We start from the raw sequence: 20,354 nt of genomic DNA on the forward strand, positions 1-20,354 counted from the left end.
CGTGGGGGTATTGCCATACAATCCCGACCGTCTGTAAGACATTCCTAGAATGTTTTTAGTTCAGTTTTCAAACGTTTAATCTGAAATGTTGTTAAAATAGTTTTCAAAGCAACGTCTGGATGGGAAGTGGTCATTTTAAAACTAGTGCCCTAAAGTTCGAGAAAACTGCTTTCTGATTGGCTAATGTCCATTTCTTGTTACTCATTTTATTGGTCTTTCAAATTCCCGAAAGGTCGTTCTGGCGTGACCCTTAATGGGATGTCCTCAGATATACGTTTAGCGATAGGGAGAACTAAGATCTGGTTTTAATGAGATTGATATAGATAACTGTGAAGTCTTAATAAAACACCATCTATGACCTTTGGGATTTAGCGTTTTAATTTTCAGTCAAAAGAAATGACAAACAGATGCAATATATACCTGACTGAGGTTTTGCTTTTAGAACACACTTAGGCCCCTGTGTGTACATCGGAACACGTCCCTGTGAATATCCGGGTTAGAATATATAAGGTCTTCAGCAACCAATGCTTGCCTTTAAAGGAGATTCTGCTTGTCGTCAGAGGCGACTAACGGGATCGGATGGTCAGGCTCGCTGACTTGGTTCACGCATGTCATTGTATCCCAATTGCGTGGATCGATGCTCGTGATATCAATCACTGGATTGTCTTGTCCAGACTCGATTATTTACATACCGCCGTCGTATTGCTGAGTGCGGCGTAAACAACAAATAAACAAACAAAACAAACATCGGAACACGAATAAATGGATGTGTGTGTATCGAAAAGAATAACCATAGTGTCTCAAGGGGACCACCATTTCCAAAAGACATATTAATGACGTCACTCGCAATCAATCACACGCACTATGCATGACAATATATTGAACATATATCACTGTGAAACGACAGTCTTAACGCTTGGGGCATTTCCTGAATTCGGGCGTCTATTAATTTCGCGCAAACCGATGACCTGGCGTGTATTTAGGGCCCCCTTGTATATTCTGTGTATTGCTGTACAGTGGCAACTCACTATCTTACCAAATCCCAAATACTAAAGTCTTTTGCGTACATTTGCAGGAAACGGTCATTAATAATCATCATATCACAGTATTCAACACCGGGCGTTAAATAGAGGATTAGAGGCCGGTGTGTGTTGGCGTCAATTAGGGGAAATAAGGTATGCATTGGTGTGGATGGCGCAATAGTTGTCAACGTAGGCTGACCTGCTTCAATCAGTTCAGTGGGTATATGTGGTTATATTTACCCCAATGTGCAGTAGACTCACATCAAGACACAACCGCGATGGGGCAAGTACCCGCCCTGCTGGCTCTGCTGTTGACGGCCACACCCTGTAAGTGTTATCAGTGTGATGTGTTTAATTGTATTGACAGCTGTTTCTTAATTCCAGAGTATGTATAATCATGTTAAAGCACCTGTAACATACGATTGTGGCAAGAAACTTTTTTACTGAGTATTTTGATATTTCATGTGGGGTAAGACAAGGTTGTACTCTCAGTCCAGAGCTGTTTTCTTTGTTTATCAACGAATTAGTTATATGTTTGGAAAGAAACTTCCAGGATGGTGTTTTTATCTCGGAGGAAATGTTAAATATAATTGCCCTGTTGTTTGCCGACGATGTAGTACTTGTTGCAGACAGTGTATTAAAATTACAAAAACGCCTTGATGAATTACCTGATAAATGGGGTATGGATATTAATACTGAGAAGAGTAAAATTATTGAGTTTAAAATGGGAGGACCCTTGACAAAAAATGAGAAATGGTATTATAACGGTGAACGTATGAATACGGTTAATGCCTATAAATATTTGGAACTTGTTTTCACTCCCAAAGTAATTTTGACTAAGGTCTGTAAAATTTATGTGAGCATGCAAGCAAAGCACTTTGGTCAGTTAAAGCGTTAATAAGACGTTATGACATTTCGGTTACTGAAGCATTCTTTATATTTGATAACAAAAATTGTTCCGATATTAATGTATGGTGCTGAGATTTGGGGATACCAAAAATGGAATTCGATTGAATTGGTTCACCACCAATTTTGTAAATTCTTACTTCACACGGGCTACAGAACTGCAAACGCAGTAGCCTAGTGAATGTGGTAGGTTTCAACTTCATACTATTTATTATGTAAAATCCATTAAATATTGGTTTAAGATTTTGCAAATGAGTCCAAACAGATACCCATACCAGTGTTATAAAATGTTATTATCCATTGCTGACAGAAAACGTCCTAACTGGGCATCGCATATCAGACTTTTGCTAAGTCATTATGGTTTTGGGGATGTATGGGCTGCACAAAGCATTGGCAATGCAGAATTATTTGTACATGTGTTCAGCGAAAGAGTTAAAGATTGTTCGTTTCAGAGTTGACATGCATTTCTGGGCAGCAAGACCCTCTCATTCTATAAACTGCATAAATTTTATATCGTTTGTGAAAAATATTTATGAAATATTCAGCATTGTGAATATAGAAGGCTAATAACCAAATTTAGATGTGGACAGAATACTCTTGGTATTCAACTTATTCGTAGGAATGATGCTAATATTAAGGATGACGCCGTCTTATGTAAACACTGTCATGTAATTGAGGATGAACATGTTATATACAACTGTCCTCTTTATGCAAGTCGGCGGGAAATGTATATCCAAAAGACAGTTAATCACAATTATTTTTGTTTGGAAAATCTCTGTCAACTATGCAACAACGATACAATGATACATTTTGCAAAATTTCTAATGTACGTGTTCTCAACACACACACACACACACACACACACACACACACACAAAATCAATCAGGTAACTCTTAGATAAATATAATGTAAATGTATTTTGTACAATGGGTCAAATGGCTTTATACAAATAAATATGTCTGTCTGTCTGTTTCTTAAATTGGATGATTGGGTTGGATGTAATTTCTTTGACAGGCATAGGAAGTTGGAGTACTAAGTAAGGATAATAATTTATGGATGAACAATTTCTTTATTACAATTAAGAGCGACGTTTCGGTGCTGGTCACAAAGGGTGCAGACGTGTTGACGCGGGGGGGGGGGGGGGGGGGGGGGGGGGGGGGGTCAGAATCCTTGCCGATGTTCTGCATCGTTTGTTGCAATGGTTCCCCTAGATAGAGGTTATACTGTGTAAATACTTGTTTGAGGTTAATACAGTGTTGACGTATGTTAAAACATGCCAATAACATGTAATGATGAAAAGACGAAATACGAACTGAAATCATCATTTCTCATCAATACATGAATAAGCATGCAGCGAAGAATGTCACGTGGTGGTTGAATAGGTTGTAATAAAGGGTTGTGTCGTGATGACAAAGCAGGGCTATATACAGATCCGTGCACCCACCTGTCAACAACTGCCTCACGCAGGATCAGCCTTTCATCTAATCTTCGTGACACGAAGTGCTTCTAAATTCGGAAACAACCCATTGTGGGACCAGAGAAGGTTTCGGCCGAGCGTGTTAGTTACCGCATGAGTAATATATATTAGGAATACAAACTGTATTATGATAGCATTTTCATTCGTAATATATGATAATTAACATACGGGAAAATACGAGGATGTCTTTATCATATAATGTCATTTTCAAAATAATTATTTTTGTGGATACTTTTAAGACATTGTTTAAGACCATTTTGATTCATTAAAGTGACTTCAGAAATAGCGTAGTTATATCATATAATGTCATTTTCAAAATAATAATTTTTTGGGATACTTTTTAGACATTGTCAAGACCATTTTGATTCATTAAAGTGACTTCAGAAATAGCGTAGTTATATAATGTCTGAGTGAACCGCCCAATTTATTATATTGTGCCAAATATATTTGCAGCAATGTTTCTAAACACAAGCACTCACACATCGGGAAAATCGGGAAACCTATCTAAACTGGGAACGCCATGCAAAGATTTCTGAGCAAGTGGGCTTCGCAACGATGCATAGAGCTTACTAAAAGTTCCTGCAAGATTCCTCATTTGCATATTTATCGGTACCAAAATTATTAATTTGGGTTATTGCACCGATAACACTATCCATTAGAGGATAACATATCATACTGACACATTGAATCCCCGTAAGTCTTGAAATCCAGTCTCAAGACGATTGTGCCGGGGAAAAGAAAAAATACACCCATCTTTGATTGTGGCTGAAAAACAACCAAGAATTGTTTTAATGTTGATGTATATGATACGGGTTTCATAATTGTGTTTTTTTTTTTTTGGTTTGTTGTTTAACGCCGCACTCAGCAATATTCCAGCTATATGACGGCGGTCTGTAAATAATCGAGTCTGGACCAGACAATCCAGTGCATAATATCATGAGCATCGATCCACGCAATTCGGATCGATGACATGCATCAACCAAGTCAGCGAGCCTGACCACCCGATCCCATAAGTCGCCTCCTACGACAAGCATAGTCGTCTTTTACGGCAAGCATGGGTTGCTTAAGACCTATTTTACCCCGGTTTTGGACCTTAAGGTATGGCTGGTATAAAATACCGTTGCTACAAATGACCCAGCATGATCTCCCTGTGACGAGATTGTCACTGGCGTGCACGGATACCAACGTCTCATGCCTCCATTGTGACGTCAGCTTTCGCCACTCTCGATGCAATGGTTGTCCGTGATTCTATAGACTGGCTACTGGTTAGTCCAGCTTCTGTACCAGGGCCCACTTGCACAAAACGATCTTAGCGCTAAGACTATTGTAAGCCTATGTTAAAGTATGGGAGTTACGATCATCTTAGCGCTAAGATCGCTTTGTGCAAGTGGGCCCAGGTGTCCCAGATGTGTTCTGGACTTTTGTCGGGCCAAGGGATGGACGTGAAGGTGTCCAGCTGGAGGAACCCGGTTACCTGTCGAGAGTGAGTGAGTGAGTTGGGTTTAACGCCGCTTTAACAGTATTCCAGTCATATCACGGCGTGTGGGAGGAAACCCGGAGTGATGCAGGTCTCAGATACCTGTCGGGAACAAAGTGGTCTCGCGTTGTCTTCCTTGCAGACATAGGATTGTTATTAAAATGTGGTACAACGGTAGGATCCAGGATTTGACGCCCGTATCTGTCACATATCTGCACAGCGACCACCTTGCTGTCTTGGGACAGGCAACATCACATAATAACTGATCCTCCAACAAAGGGAACTGTAGGGAGAATATTCCTGGGCATGAATGCCGCGTTGTCACCAGACTTATATAAATACGCCCGTCTGAGACACACAAGAAGAACCTTTCTCTCATCCATACGCCCACAGACTCATTACATGGAATTAGCTTTAATAAACCGCCACGCAAAAGACAGCATACACTTGAACACTGGATTTTACCCCAAACTTCAGATTTGACCCTAAACGTTAGTAGACCGAAACACACTGTTAGGAGCAATCAAACATGGATTTAAACCGACAGTAAAAGACGTGACTATACAACCGAATCACATGTACGCTGTGAAGATATGTTATCGTGTATACGTTGTTGAAATGTCGTGTGTAAACTGATCTCTAGAAGTGTCGGTGTCGAATATATTAATACGTTTCCTTTTCTTATAATTCACATCGCGATTGGGATGATACGTATACATTCGTTTTTCTATGGACAGAGCCGTCATTACTCTCATCTGTAAAGGGCTTCTTAAACCTTTTATGCACAAGTTTGAGTGCAAACTGTAAATAGGAATGTGGCCCAGTGATATTTGCTCATACATTCCGATCCTAGTGCGTTATACGTTGAGAGAGGTTTCTGTACTGGCAAAAATGAGAGCAGCACATGTTTGTTTACGCGGTCTAGAGGATTAGAGCAAATCTCCTGTAAATGTATATACGTCGCGAACTTCTAATTTTGCAGTTACAGATGAGAGAGAGAGAGAGAGTGTGTGTGTGTGTGTGTGTGTGTGTGTGTGTGTGAGAGAGAGAGAGAGAGAGAGAGAGAGAGAGAGAGAGAGAGAGAGAGAGAGAGAGAGAGAGAGAGAGATCGACCCCATTACCGAGGTCTGGAGAAATTCAATGCGTCTAAAGTGAGTTTGGTTTAATGTTTAACGTCCATCAGTTATATCCTGACTGTCAAGCCTGAAGTGATGAAACTACCGCTTTAGTGTTTGTTGTTTAACGCAATATTCCAGCTGGATGTATATATATGTAAATAATCAAGTCTGAACAAGATTGACATCAAGAGCATCTATTTACGTAAATTGGGATACGACGACATGCATCAATCAAGTCAGCGAGCCTGACCATCCGATCCCCTGAGTCGCCTTTTATGACAAGCATGGGTTACTGTCCAAAGATGAACACTATTGTAATGTCCGAGCACGTGTATACAGGGTTAGAAACTAACAGTTTTTGTCCACTAGTCCTTATAATGATAACATATAGCAAAACCCTTAAAATGGGTCAATTTTCTACTAGTCCTTAGGATACCTTTACTATTGGGCAGTTTGGTAAGGACTACAGGACTAGTGCCAATTTCTAACGCTGGTATAGTGCAAAATAGACTCTGCATCGATGTATATGAATCGTCCTTCCTGCCTGGACCACATTTGCAATGTTGATACAATACCATGTCAACAAGTTTATCGCACCAAGTATTCACTAAATGATAAGGGTAGGTATATTATCATTATTCTTGTTTGAATCCAACGCCCTACAGATGTTCACGCCCAGACTGCCTGCAGCGTCCGGCAAGACGCGGCGTGTGTGGCGGAGATGAGATCCCTCTACACCAACACCTCGGCCTACTGGTTTGGGACGAGGTTCGCGACGGACTGCCCACCGGGCAGAGGGGGAGTCTTGTGCAGAAATACTAGACCATCAGGAACCTCCCTCATCACTCGACTGCTGGGGGACAGCGCCAGCGACCCCAGCGGTCTAACCTTCGTCATCAACGTCACTTACCCAATTACTCTTCCGGGTGAGTAACTTCTTCGCTATGGCGGCGTTTTTCCTTAACATTTTACAAATTCAGTTAGAAATAAACTCAATGTTGTAGTTTCGAATCACATAGTATGAGAAATTATTTGTTTCTATATATAGTGAAACAGGAAAACAGTTGACTTTACGATGGAACCCAATTCCGTTTGATTCCGACTTTTACTTGACCTAAGCTAAAGGGAGGTCACTCTTATATGATGTTGTTAGAAAACTAAAACTATACCGTTGCTGAGGCAGAGTCAGACATTTTGTGTTCTTGTATATTGTATATAGTGGCAGGTGAGGGAGTGAGTATGGTTTTACGCCGCTTTCAGCAATATATCACGGGGGGAGGGGGCACTTAGTGACAGGTGCTAACACAGGGGGATACAGAGAATGCAGACCTATTTAGAGTTTATGTCAAGACTCTGCAACGAAAACAGTCTTAGATAAACAATATACTACCCTTCACACATACATGTATGTGATTTCTTATATTTTCAGCTGATGGCACTGACCGTGAGTTTAACCCTCCTTGCCTACTCCAATAAATACTCATTTAATCAACATATGAGTCGCTGTTTTGTTACCCATTAGCTATTTAATAATACCAATAATTCATACGAGTATATTGAATCACAAATTTTATTTTATTTTAGAAACTATTTCTTGATTTCACAAAAGATATCAGTAAATGAAATCTGAATATATATTTGGTGGGATCTTAAAATGTGTATTTTATAACATTAAACATGAATTTGTGATATTACAAAATCAGAAGTATTTTTTAAATTTAAAAATATCGATTAAGTGATGTCAACTATTCATTTTGTGTTACCTGATAATACATCTTTTGATATATTCACAAAGTGGATTTGAGACATTTAAGAAAATAATTTTGATATTGTGTGAACGCTTTGGACCGTGCAAATTAAAGTCATGTGAAGATCCGGGGTAGAATAGGTCTTCAGCCACCCATGCTTGCCGTAAAAGGTGACTATGCTTGTCGTAAAAGGCGACTAACGGGATCGGGTGGTCAGGCTCGCTGACTTGGTTGAAGCATGCCATCGATCCCAATTGCGTGGATCGATGCTCAGGATATCAATCACTGGACTGTCTTGTCCAGACTCGATTATTTACAGACAGCCGTCATATAGCTGTAATATTGCTGAGTGCGGCGTTAAACAACCAACCAACCAACCAAGTCATGTAAACGCCGGGGCTTACGAAAAGTAAGTTTCGGTCGAAATCATGTAAACGTCAAAACGTGAAGTTTATACTTTGTAAACTTTACTTTTTAAAGATTGTTGAAAAATGAACGGGTTATGTGAGCAGCAAATATACCAATCACATCACCGGAAAGATCTTAAACTAAAAAGTAAGAATATATAAACAATATATGGTAAGTTTTTATTGCAAGTTTTTTAGATATGTTGCAAATCATGGTGAGCTGAGACACGGACGTACATACACGTATATACGTCTTTGGCTGAGACAAGTTATGTTACAGCTCGGAGAGGACTCTTCATATTAGTCTTGAACATTTCTTAAAATCGACAAACTATGCCGTCATAATTATATACGTGTCTTTGATAATCACCAGGAACATACACCGGATGTGGGAGGATAGTGGACGTACCCTTGGCAGGACCACAATATTTATCCATCGACCCCCTCAGCGGCACCGAGTATCCCCCATTCGACGTGCGCGAACTACCGGAAGTGACGTGGCCTGCGGAGGATAACGCCCTCTACACTGTTATAATGTATGACGCTGGGTTTTGCTTCACGCATGGGTTGTACGTCAACGTCGCCGGCGGCAGGCTGCAGGGTGGAGACGTGGGTGACATTTCCTCTGTACAAGATAAGCTGCCGGGCAAAAGGAAGTAAATTATACACTTGAAAATGGGATTTGACCACCAAATTATGAACGTTTTCAAAACGTTACAAGTCTGAAACAGTTGCCAGAACACTGCAAAGTTAAGGTACAAAACACAACTTTAATACGCATTTTGAAGACATCACCATCGAATAACCATTTCTTGTTTGTTTCATATTTAGCCACCATCAGACATGGGTGTCTACTTTCCTTTGCCTGGCAGTTTATATATTTAACTGAGAATCCCAGAATACACCACGAGACTTCGCCCAACCATGACATGCATTTGAATTTTAACACACTTAAATTATTTCTTCTTCTTTTTCAATAAGAGATAGGTGAGGATGGTCCAGTCATCTGAATTTGCTTGCAGTGTTGCGTGACTCAGTCGTGCCAGTATCCGCTGATCCATGGTTCGAATCCTAGATTTGACCTGAATATGTTGCATGGTTTGACAGACCAATACCCTGTCCGTGGGGATCTGGGCCGGATAAATCAGTGGTTGACACAATGTCACATTATGTACAGCGCCCAACGACACCGGGGTGCGATAATATGTAATACAGTAACCCAATCATCGAACCATGCACCAGGTGCAGTTCTAGTCGCCTTTAACAAGCAAAAGCTGTTTGGAACCAATTCTAACGCGCGCGGGATACAATTTGCACGGAAAGTAAGTATTTATTGCCTGACCCCGTTCTGCCGTGCGACGGTGGCCTGAAAACGAACCAGACAATCAAGTGACCGAAGAAACAGTAAATCCAGTGACACGATAGTACGGAAGTACTTATCATCTTGAAATTTCAAGATCATTATCTTGAAATTTCAACTTATGTACCTTGCAATGTCAGGTTGTGTGTAGACCGTGTCGCTTGATACTGAGAGTCATAGTACGGTGCTGTCTCCAATTCAATATTTAATCAGGAAAATTCCAAAAAAGTAAGGTTAGACTACTGATCTCTTTTAGACGAAATCTGGCGGAAATTCGGGGCAGGTCAAGTCTTCCTTGCTTGTCTTTCTTTGTCTTCAGAACCTACAAATGACTACAGGGTGATAACGATGTGTGACCTGGCTAAATGTCTCCCCGTGCCCTGCAGCGTTCATCTTTGTTCATGCCATCAATTATGAGTAAAGCTGACATTATCTGGCGTAAGGAAATACTGGCAAAAGCAACTCCAAGCATCCATAAGGTCGCTATGATCAGGTCACTGAATCCCATGATTGGTGCAAAAGGTAGATATCAACCGAGCACTGCTTAATCCCCCAAATAAAATGAAATCATCGTGCTATTTTTAGAGTCATTTGCATCCCTACACATAAGTTCTAAAACTAGCCCTCATGTCCAGGTATAGCTAAATACGTCACAAACTTATGTGTATGAAGGAGCAAATACGTCCCAAAACAGAGAATGCCACTGTGACGTATTTAGGTCACGCGTTACGCTTTGAGTTACTGCTCGATGGCTTCATTAAATTGTACATCCTTTGTTGCAGACTATAGTTCCCCACTTTGGGCCTGGCAATCCCGTGGACCGGGCCAACCCGTACGTCTGGCTCGTGTTCAAGCAACAGAGGTCACTGGACGTCGCGACTGTCAACAACCTTTACACGACACTGAGCTCCCGCAACCAATCCAGTGTCTTCGTGGATGACTTCATTTCGCCACTGGGGCTCTCAAGTAAGAATTACATTTAGGAAGATTATTTACTATTTATTTCTCTATTATAAAATATCATTTTAACATCACGAACCATGCTGAACTGTCAACATGAGTCACAGTCACATGTCTTTAGTTGGTACAGGAAGATGGGTGATTTTACACTTCGTATAAATCGATTATTGCGAGAAACGGCTTTAACGAAATAATTTAAGGTTCTAAGCTGTTATTAACGTAATTGGTTTGGATACAATGATATTTTATTTTGCCTTTTTTTCCGAATCAGATGGTTTGTTTTTTTCAAACCAGGAGTAAAAGATATATATATATATATATATATATATATATATATATATATAACGTACATTCTTTAGATTCCTTTTCTGTTTTCTGGTGTCACCCGCCGTGATAGTGCTGGAATATCGGTGAAAGCGTCGTAAAAAAATATTCACTGCAGTGCTCCAGAGAAGCTGTATATGGTAAAATACGTGCGATAAATCGATATATCGATATAACCCAATTGATTATAAAAAAAATGACAATAATATAACACTGTGCGTAATTACCTAGCCTTTTCGGTTTTGGGGCCTGTATGTCATTACCCACCTGTATTTACTGATGGAATGAGTGCAGCTCATCACGAGTACTGAGTGCGATGTTAAGCAACAAACAAACAAACAAACAAACAAACTCCACGATTAGTCATGCAAAAAGGATCTAGAACTGGCTTTATTGTAACTTATGATCTTGTGTGATGTGTGACACACTTGGGGCAAATTAGAAGTCACCCGAAACAGCTTTTTAAGTTTTTTAAACTTATGTTTACAAGGGGCTACTCATTAGTTTAACAATACCCAATATACTGGACCAAAGGGTATAGCTATATTGAATGCCTAAAAGAAAACTATCAAAACACCAAGTGAATAACGTGAGAAAATACTCATTGGCTCAAACATTCATCTGGAGCCACAGACTCACTTACTCTCCATTGTGCACAAACCTGATTTTGTAAAGGTAATACTTTTTGTTCATGGTTGCAGTGCAGTCGTATGGCATCAACGTGGTCATGGCCGCAACGGACGAGTACGCCAGTTTCCGCCTCCGCTCACGTGGACTTCGCAACGGATGTCCATTCTTCTATGGGAAGTGTAAGTTGTACAGAAATCAGTCATTAACTTGTTTAATTTATGGTCATTTATGGTCATTTATTTAATTACACCAAACCAAACTATTCTATTCTGGTTAATTGTTTCGAGTCTGTATGAAGTGATTTATACAGTGAAGGAAACATCTGAAATCTCTCGCCCATCAGACTTTCAAACCATCTCTCAGTGAACACACGAATGCCATTAAGAAAGTGGTCAAATGCAAAAAAAACTTTCAGATTCTCGTATTTGTTCATATTTTGGGGTGGGGGGCTTTGGGCTTTGAACCCACACTGCCAGAGTGAGTCACCTGATATGAATCTAATCGCAAAAAAGTTCGCGAAAGTGTTGTCCCAAATATAACATATGTAACATTCGAACACTTTCTAACTGGCATTCGTGTGTTCATAGCCCTCGCTATGGGAGCCGTGCCAATTTACACTTGTCAAAGGGTTAGACAAAGTACCTGATTAGACTACCAGTAGTCGGACTTTTATTTTTGATGGAAGCCGCGGTGGCTGAGTTGGTTAGATCGCTGACTTTGTGTGCTGGCGATTAGGTGCCTCACTCTGGCAGTGTGGGTTCAAATCCTGGATGTACTTTACTAAGAAAATGTATCTCAATTAGTGGGGCCAATCCTAGTAAGTATGTTTCAAGTCAATCAAAATCCGCGTTGTATTTCTGCTTTATCACATTCGATGTATAAAGTAATATCAACATTAAGACCATTTAAAATGCGTCAGATTCCATTCACAAAATGAATTCCCATGGGGGCTACATAAATACATGTATTACCCCACATGGATCGGTATGCACTGGAATTTCATTCTTGTACAACCCAGGCCGCCTTTAAGGAACAAGAAGGTTAACAGTCACTTACCATCCCATCCAATCGTCCTACCAGGTACCCATCAACTGCTGTGCCCATATCTGTCTAGCAGCACACGATTACCCTGCGTACCAATGATGTGTTAAGACACGAATAGCAATTTCCAAATCTATAGGCTGGGAATTGGCAAAATCACTGTGAAATACGTCTAGTTATGGATGATTTACCAATAGTTGATATGAGCGTTTTATCATACGTAGAATGCAATCGAGTTATTATATCAAACATGGGCACACATTTCTAAACAATAAATTCACTCAAAATTATGATTGAATTCTGACAATATGTTTACTACGTAGGGTTAAGCAGCTACATTCAGGAAAGAGGTGGGCTCCCGTCACTTCCGGTGCGTCTTGGTCTCACCGTATCCATTGACGTCACCTTCACGGCCCCCGCTATAACGTATACATCGTGCGACATTGTGTATCAGAGAAGGTTGGTAATCTCATGTCCCCGCTATAACGTACACATCTTGCGACATAGTGAATCACTGAAGATGGGTTCGTTCATGTCCCTGGGCGGTCGGGTAGCCTAGTGGTTAAAGCGTTCGCTCTTCACGCCGAAGACTCACGACATGGGTTCGATTCACGACATGGGTACAATGTGTGAAGCCCATTTCTGGTGTCCCCCGCCGTGATATGGCTGGAATATTGTTAAAAGCGGCGTAAAACCATACTCACTCACTCTCTCATGTCCCCGCTATAACGTACACATCGTGCGACATAGTCTATCAGAGAAGGTTGCTACCCTCTTCTCCCCTCTATAACGTACACTTCGTGCGGAAAAGCATTTCAGAGGTGGGTACTCTCATACCCCCGCTATCACACATATCGTGCGGAATAGCGTATCGTGGAAGACGAATTTTTCTCAGTGGAACTATTATTTCTATTCAGTGTCAAAATCACCGAATTTTAGATGCATTACATCTCAGTTGTGAAGATTCCGGGGTAGAATAGGTCTTCAGCAACGCATGCTTGCCGTAAAAGGTGACTATGCTTGTCGTAAAAGGCGACTAACGGGATCAGGTGGTCAGGCTCGCGGACTTGGTTGATGCATGTCATCGATCCCAATTGCGTGGATCGATGCTCATGATATTAATCACTGGATTGTCTGGTCCAGACTCGATTATTTACAGACCGCCGGTATATAGCTGGAATATTGCTGAGTACGGCGTAAAGCAACAAACCAAACCAAAACCAAACCGATCTTCCCGTTGATGAATGATCTTAAGTGCGTGTAAACAATGCCACTTGCCGTGTTAATAAGGTAACAAATGCTGGTCCAAATAGCATGTAGGTTGAAGAAGACGAAATTCTTTTTTCCAGCCCTGTGAACGTCACTGTTGATTATCGAAGCAGGGATCTATTAGGCGCCGTGGAGACTCGGATGTCCCCCGAAGTCAGTCTGGTTCCCGAGGAAATCAGTGTCGTCACACTGAGAGGTGAGTGAAAAATAATAATTTCTTCCAGAAAAAGTAAACTAATTCTCAGGTTTTGCACACAGAAAAATGTCACATAGGAAATCTCATATACATTCAGGTGATAGAAACTGCCGGGCCAAAACTTATACACTGCAAACTTAAGGTCCAAAACACAATTATGATACCCGTATCAAATACATGTACATCACTAATGAACCATTTTTTGTTCTTTTTCATTAAAATTTTTAGCCACCATCAAGCGTGTCTTTATTTTTCCCCGGCAGTTTATAAATGTATGTTTTACTTTCTGATTACTTTCGACGGATTTGATTCACAGGAAGCATGGATGTTCGATTTGACCTAGTTTAATTGGAGAAAAGAAGGAAAGACAGTTGAATTTCTCAGTCTGTAGACAATATGTGGTGCGGGCGGAGCTGAAAATCTGATTATTAAAGTATTATGGCCTTAATGCACAAAATATGACAATTATGAATATATCGCTGAATTATAATAACGGTTATACACCAATACCAAGGCGGTGCGTGTCTTACTTACCTCAGTATACACACGTTCTTAGATCTGCTTCTGTTTTCAGACAAGCAGTACACGCTGTTGATGTACGACCCCACCCCGGAGCTGGGGAAAACTGAACAGGACGCCTACGTCCACTGGATGGTGGTCAACATCCGGGGTACTGACATCACTTCCGGTGACGTGGTGTATGAATGGCTACTGCCCATGGCACCAGTGTTGAATCAGCTCTACCTGTTTGCCTTGTTCGAGCAGACGACATCTATCAGCACCACAACAGCTGGATCCTTCGGATCAACAGATTGCCGTCCAGCTACGAGGTACATGAACTTCCCATTACACTACATGTTCTTGACCCGTGAAGATCCGGGATAGAATAGGTCTTCAGCAACCCATGCTTGCCACAAAAGGCGACTATGCTTGTCGTAAGAGGCGACTAACGGGATCGGGTGATCAGGGTCGCTGACTTGGTTTGATGCATGCTACGTATCCTAATTGCGTGGATCCATGCTCATATCAATCACTAGATTGTTTGGTCCAGACTCGAATATTTACAAACCGCCGTCATATAGCTGGAATATTGCTGAGTATGGCGTTAAATAACAATCAATAAACAAAAAACTACATGATCTTGGATAAAGCGTTTGCCCAGAATAGCCAAAGGTCGTTGGTTCCATCACTGGCCACGTCATATCAAAAGAGGTAAAAGATGCATGGTAACTCTGGCGCTCGACATATTAGGGCTGTAATAATGCTACCCCCCCCCCCCCCCCCCCCCCCCCAACTTCAGTGTGGATATTCCGGATGTCCAAGGACGACAATTAAGTTTCTTCGTAAATCTATGCTTTACAGAGTTATGTCCCTTGTCCTATGGATTTAAAAATTCGGGTGTGCTATTAACAGCCAGGCAAAATAAAGTATGCACCCACTTTTGAAGGCGGCTTAATATGAAACAAACAAGAAATGGTTTTGCAGTGTTTCGGTGTGTTCTGCCAAGTAAAGTTAACGTTCTGATAACGTTAATAATTTTGTGGTCAAATCCCGTTTTCTTGTGTATACTTTCTTTTGGCCGGCAGCTTAGTAACTTTATTCACACAATGAGACAGTTACACTGGCTTTTGAAAATAATTTGTCAAGATAATACAGGAATTTAATTGTGTCTCAGGTTTTCCTCCAAAATGATTTACTTTTCCCGAAAACGTCTTCTTGGTCTAAAATGCAGTAATTTCACTGTGTATACCGACTAAAATTCACTTAGATAGTACCTATTTACAGTTACTTATCAACTTGGATTTGTTGCAGATGCAAGTTCAGGGCTGGCGACTTCATCCGCTACAACAACCTCTCCCTCGTCGGTTTGAGATACTTCAGGACGATCCCCGACACCTACCGCCAGTACATGGCGTACGCCGTCAAAAAAATTCAAACTAAGCAACAAGCCTGTTGGGGTCAGGCCAGCGAACGTCCGCAATGTCCATTCAGTTCCGGAATGAAGCAGACAAACCCAATCGGCATCATTATATCAGTTCTGACAATATTGGCAACCTACTTGACCTCCTGGATAAACTAGCCGGTGAATTTGACAACAACCAACCATGTCATCTAATAATAGTGTATGGTACCGAATACTTGAATATGTTAATCAATGGGATTGTGTTGTATTCTTTGATTTTCGGTGTAAAACACTACTTCCACAACCATACTTTTAGTGACCACTTCAGCTAAATGTACATTATCTATCTTATTATCATTTGATTATCCTACTCGACTTCTTGGGTCGTAAATTGTCATGTTGCTCTCGATAATGCGGTATGGACATGCCCGTGCAAATTGATCTTAAAGTCGACGTCTTCATGAAAGAGGCATCATTTAATTTCAGAATAAATTTATTTTTACTGACCTTCATTTCAAGCAGTTACTTTTTTCCCCCCATTAGTATAAAACGTCATACTATTTCCCATTTCCACCCGATTTAATGACAAAGTCTTAACACTACTTGAACAGTATTTACCATCTATCATATTCATTTCATATATAATAGCAAAGCCCAAGGTAACATATATATATGGCGGCGTAAAACCTTATTCACTCGTTCACTCTATGTTCAAGGTGAACTATCGCTAGTCCCTCTATGAAGACCGGTTATATTGCGAATATTTAAAAATGTGTGTGTGTGTGTGTTTTTTTTACTTGTAGCAGTCCGGTTTTATTGTGCTTGTCTACTGACATACGACGCCACAGTTTAACATAAACACTGTATAGTTCCAGCGTAAGAAATAGGCACTAGTCCTATAGCTTGCCAAACTGCTTAATAGTTAGGGTATCATGAGGACTAGTAGAAATTTGCCATTTTTTTAGGGTTTTGCTATATGCTTTCATTAAAAGGACTAGTGAACTAAAACAGTTAGTTTCTATCCCTGTTAAACTGACTCCGACCTGACCAGCCCTTGTTAACTCTTTCAACACCAGTCAACCAGAAGTGTTTACTGCTGGGACACCGAGTTCCCAGAGGCTCTTGTATGATAGATGAAGCCAACATTTATCAAAGAAAATACCTGCTTGTAAAATATATTTGCTACTACATGTTATACACCATTTGAAAGGTCTGATCCTATGGTTTATAAATATGAAAGTTATGTTTTTCACATTATTTAAAATAATGCATTTACAACTTAATTAAATTCGTTGTAAATAAAAAATGTACGCTAACACGTTGTTAACATCCAGATTAAGGACCAAGGAAGCGAAAACTTGACGATTTTCGGCAAATATATGATTTCACAATATCCACGTACCTATTTCTATTTTATTTTCATTGTTTACGTTATTGGAAAATCATTTTAAAAAGAATTATAAATAGTCTCTGTCATCACCCATTTCCCGATAACAGCGACTGTCCGCTCAGTAAAATGAAGAAATACCCCCGTTTTCGAGGTTTCGTATGAATAACACGTTCGTCGAAGAATGGCCTATGACACATCGCTGGAAAGCTTATTCCTTCATCTACACGCTCGTAACATCGACTGGTTTTTTTCCGTAGTTATAACAAGCGATTTCATTGGATTAAAATTGGTTTCTAATGACGCTTTCTTGCTGAAATCTGCTACAAGTTTCGTGATTGGTCAATTTTGAGCACGTGACCTAAGGCAGCCAATCAAATTACAGCTTTGATACCAAGCTCGTGTTCGATAAATTACAGAAGTTTGCGAAATAATTTTGTTAAATCGTGTTATTCTGAACGTTTTGAGCAGGAAATCACGATATATATTAAAAATATGGAACTTCGTGAATGTATCGTGCTAGGTTACGAGCTGTGACAAAGATTTTTCATGCATATATTTTTGCATTAAACATCGTGTCCGAGCCGAGAATTCAAGGCGACGAAAGCCGAGATGTCATTTGACTTACATTACACGCGATCGCACGAAAAGATGAAAATAATAACTTAGATGTAAGTTTGATTACTTTTAGATATATTTTTGTTGATTTTATATATTACTTTGTATAATATATTTAAAGATTTGTTTAAAACGTCTTTATTTTCCTCTTTGACGTGTTCGATGTGGACCGGTTGTCGAAATGTGTGTCCGAGAATTTTATTTTCAATAACATCGCGGGAAAAAGTCAATAATTTTTTAATTGAACGATAAAAAATGTTAAATTGAAATGGAATATGTATTTCAGACATTGTGAAATGTGATAGATTTAATAAATGAATGATATTACAGGTAGGTCCATAAAAATATAGTACTATTTTGACGTGACTACGGCTTGGCCGGATAACCGGCCTGCGGTGTCTGGGGACTCGATGCTTCTTGGCCGGATAACCGGCCTACGGTGTTGAAAGAGTTAATGCCGAACGCCAAACTGGGTAACCACAAGTACATATTGTATATTCTGTTTGGTATGATGGGCTGACAGTAACTGACGGTTTTATACAACATATTGTCGCTGCATGTACATTACATACAGGTTGATATAGAGTTGAGGGTCAAAGGTGAGTTTGTGCCGTATTACAGAACAAAATGTAAGGTGATTTTAGACATGCAACATAAGTTATGCATATAACAATTTCATAAACTTACAAAATGACATTTTCAAATGGCCACAGCTGGGTGAAAAATCAAAACACTCTAAAATTGTATTCACCATACCAGAAACTCACTTCAAATACACATTCATTGAGCTACATGGAGAAGTGTTTGAGTAATGGGCACACATAACATTTTGTACATGGCCACATTGGCCGTAATCGAAACAGAATTCGTCAAGAATATTTGGAGACACCATAACTTAAGTTTTTCTTGAGAGTTCAACTATGGAAATTTGATAATTTGGGAGATGTTGAAAATGTAAATGTATTTATTCAACAGAGCGGGATTCAGATAGCTAAAAATGAATTCATTCTTGGTGTGTGGTTTGTGGTTTACACTTTCGGGTTTCAGTACAATGTATCTAAACGTTTTCCTGCTGTTAAATGACCATGGAATAATGATAAAAACTAGATTTCAATAAAATGATAACAAACAGCTTCTTTAACGCATTCAACGGCAGTCAACCAGTAGCTTTTACTGCTGTGACATTGAGTTCCCCGAGACGTGATAGATGAAAATACATTTATCAAGGAATTTTTCAGTTCGTAAAACATATTTGCTACAACATGTCAAACACCATTTGAAAGGTCTCAACCGACTGTTTATAAACCTGAAAGCTGTGTTTATCACATTTAAATAATGCATTTATAACTTAAGTTCGTTGTAAATATAACGAAACACATTCATAACGTCCAGATTAAGCGAAAATTATGGCGATCTTCGGCAATCATAAGATTTCATAATATACACTTACCTATCTTTTATATATTTTCAATCTTTAACTTATCAGAAAATGATAATAAAAAGTATTATAAATCCTGCCACATGTTTCCGAGCCTATAAAACGAGGCGACAAATGCTGAGATGTCATCTGACTTATATTGCACGACCAAACGAAAAGATGGAAACAGTAAACTTAGATGCAAGTTTACAATTCTTAGAAATATTTTTGTTGAATTTATTTATTACTTTATGTAATTTATTAACGATTTTCTTCAAAGTATTCCATTTATTTATGTTTGACATGTTCGATATGGACTCGTTTTGGAAGCATGTGTCGCGTTTTTTCCGAGCTTTGGGGGACTCATGACCTCTTGGTATCTGTACCTACGGCCAGCGGTGCTGAGTAAAAATCACACTTTACCAACCCTCATTGGCAATAAGATGTGATGACCCGCATATCCAAACACGTACATTCTTCATCAGACAACGGTCAAGTTCATCGAATATACCAACCAGAACACATAAATGATTGGGTATACTGGATACAATTCAGTTTTAACACAGAAACTTCACAAGAAATATTCTTTTAGATAATTTTTATATCTCTATTCAGATAAGCAGACTTTTTACAAACTTCTCCAATCCAATCCCGAAAAATGTGTTAAAGTACTAAAATATGATTGAATCATTATTAAATATTGAATTACAATCCTTACCATAGCATGTGCTTGGTCGCCTGCATGTTTCTAAGAGGTTTGTTAAAACAGCTGTACCGTGTACTATTAGGGCAGAACAATATACATGTATTTCACTAAAGAAATAATTAACGAATTACACGTAAACAATACTAGGGATAACAAATGAAGCAATTAGTCTATCTTTAAATTAGAAAAAGGGGCACTGTACAGAAAATATATAAAAAAAAAGCAACAGGTATGAGTTTGCTGCCACAGTTGATACGATACATTTGATACTGCCCATATCACTGCTGTCTGATGAGGAATGACTGAGGAATTCTAGTCCAAGTATGCTTGGTACCTGAAACCGGAATACCGTGATAACGGTTAACACAATGAAACACTCGACAACAA

At 39.6% G+C, this 20,354-nt stretch overlaps 1 protein-coding gene across 1 annotated transcript; it reads left to right on the forward strand.

Annotated features, from left to right (window-relative positions):
* Positions 1 to 1,242: 1,242 nt before the first annotated feature.
* LOC124141098 (uncharacterized protein C56G2.4-like) lies at positions 1,243 to 16,346 on the forward strand. The gene is made up of 10 exons (XM_046508998.2): positions 1,243 to 1,349; positions 6,667 to 6,927; positions 7,431 to 7,445; positions 8,530 to 8,765; positions 10,299 to 10,482; positions 11,502 to 11,609; positions 12,795 to 12,930; positions 13,821 to 13,936; positions 14,511 to 14,766; positions 15,749 to 16,346. Exons 1-10 carry the CDS (start codon positions 1,247 to 1,249, stop codon positions 16,014 to 16,016), a joined length of 1,683 nt encoding a protein of 560 aa, XP_046364954.2. The 5' UTR covers positions 1,243 to 1,246; the 3' UTR covers positions 16,017 to 16,346.
* The last annotated feature ends 4,008 nt before the right edge of the window (positions 16,347 to 20,354 follow it).

This window comes from Haliotis rufescens, unplaced genomic scaffold, assembly GCF_023055435.1.
Source record: "Haliotis rufescens isolate VD_foot unplaced genomic scaffold, xgHalRufe1.0.p SCAF_6, whole genome shotgun sequence".
Taxonomy (NCBI): domain Eukaryota; kingdom Metazoa; phylum Mollusca; class Gastropoda; order Lepetellida; family Haliotidae; genus Haliotis; species Haliotis rufescens.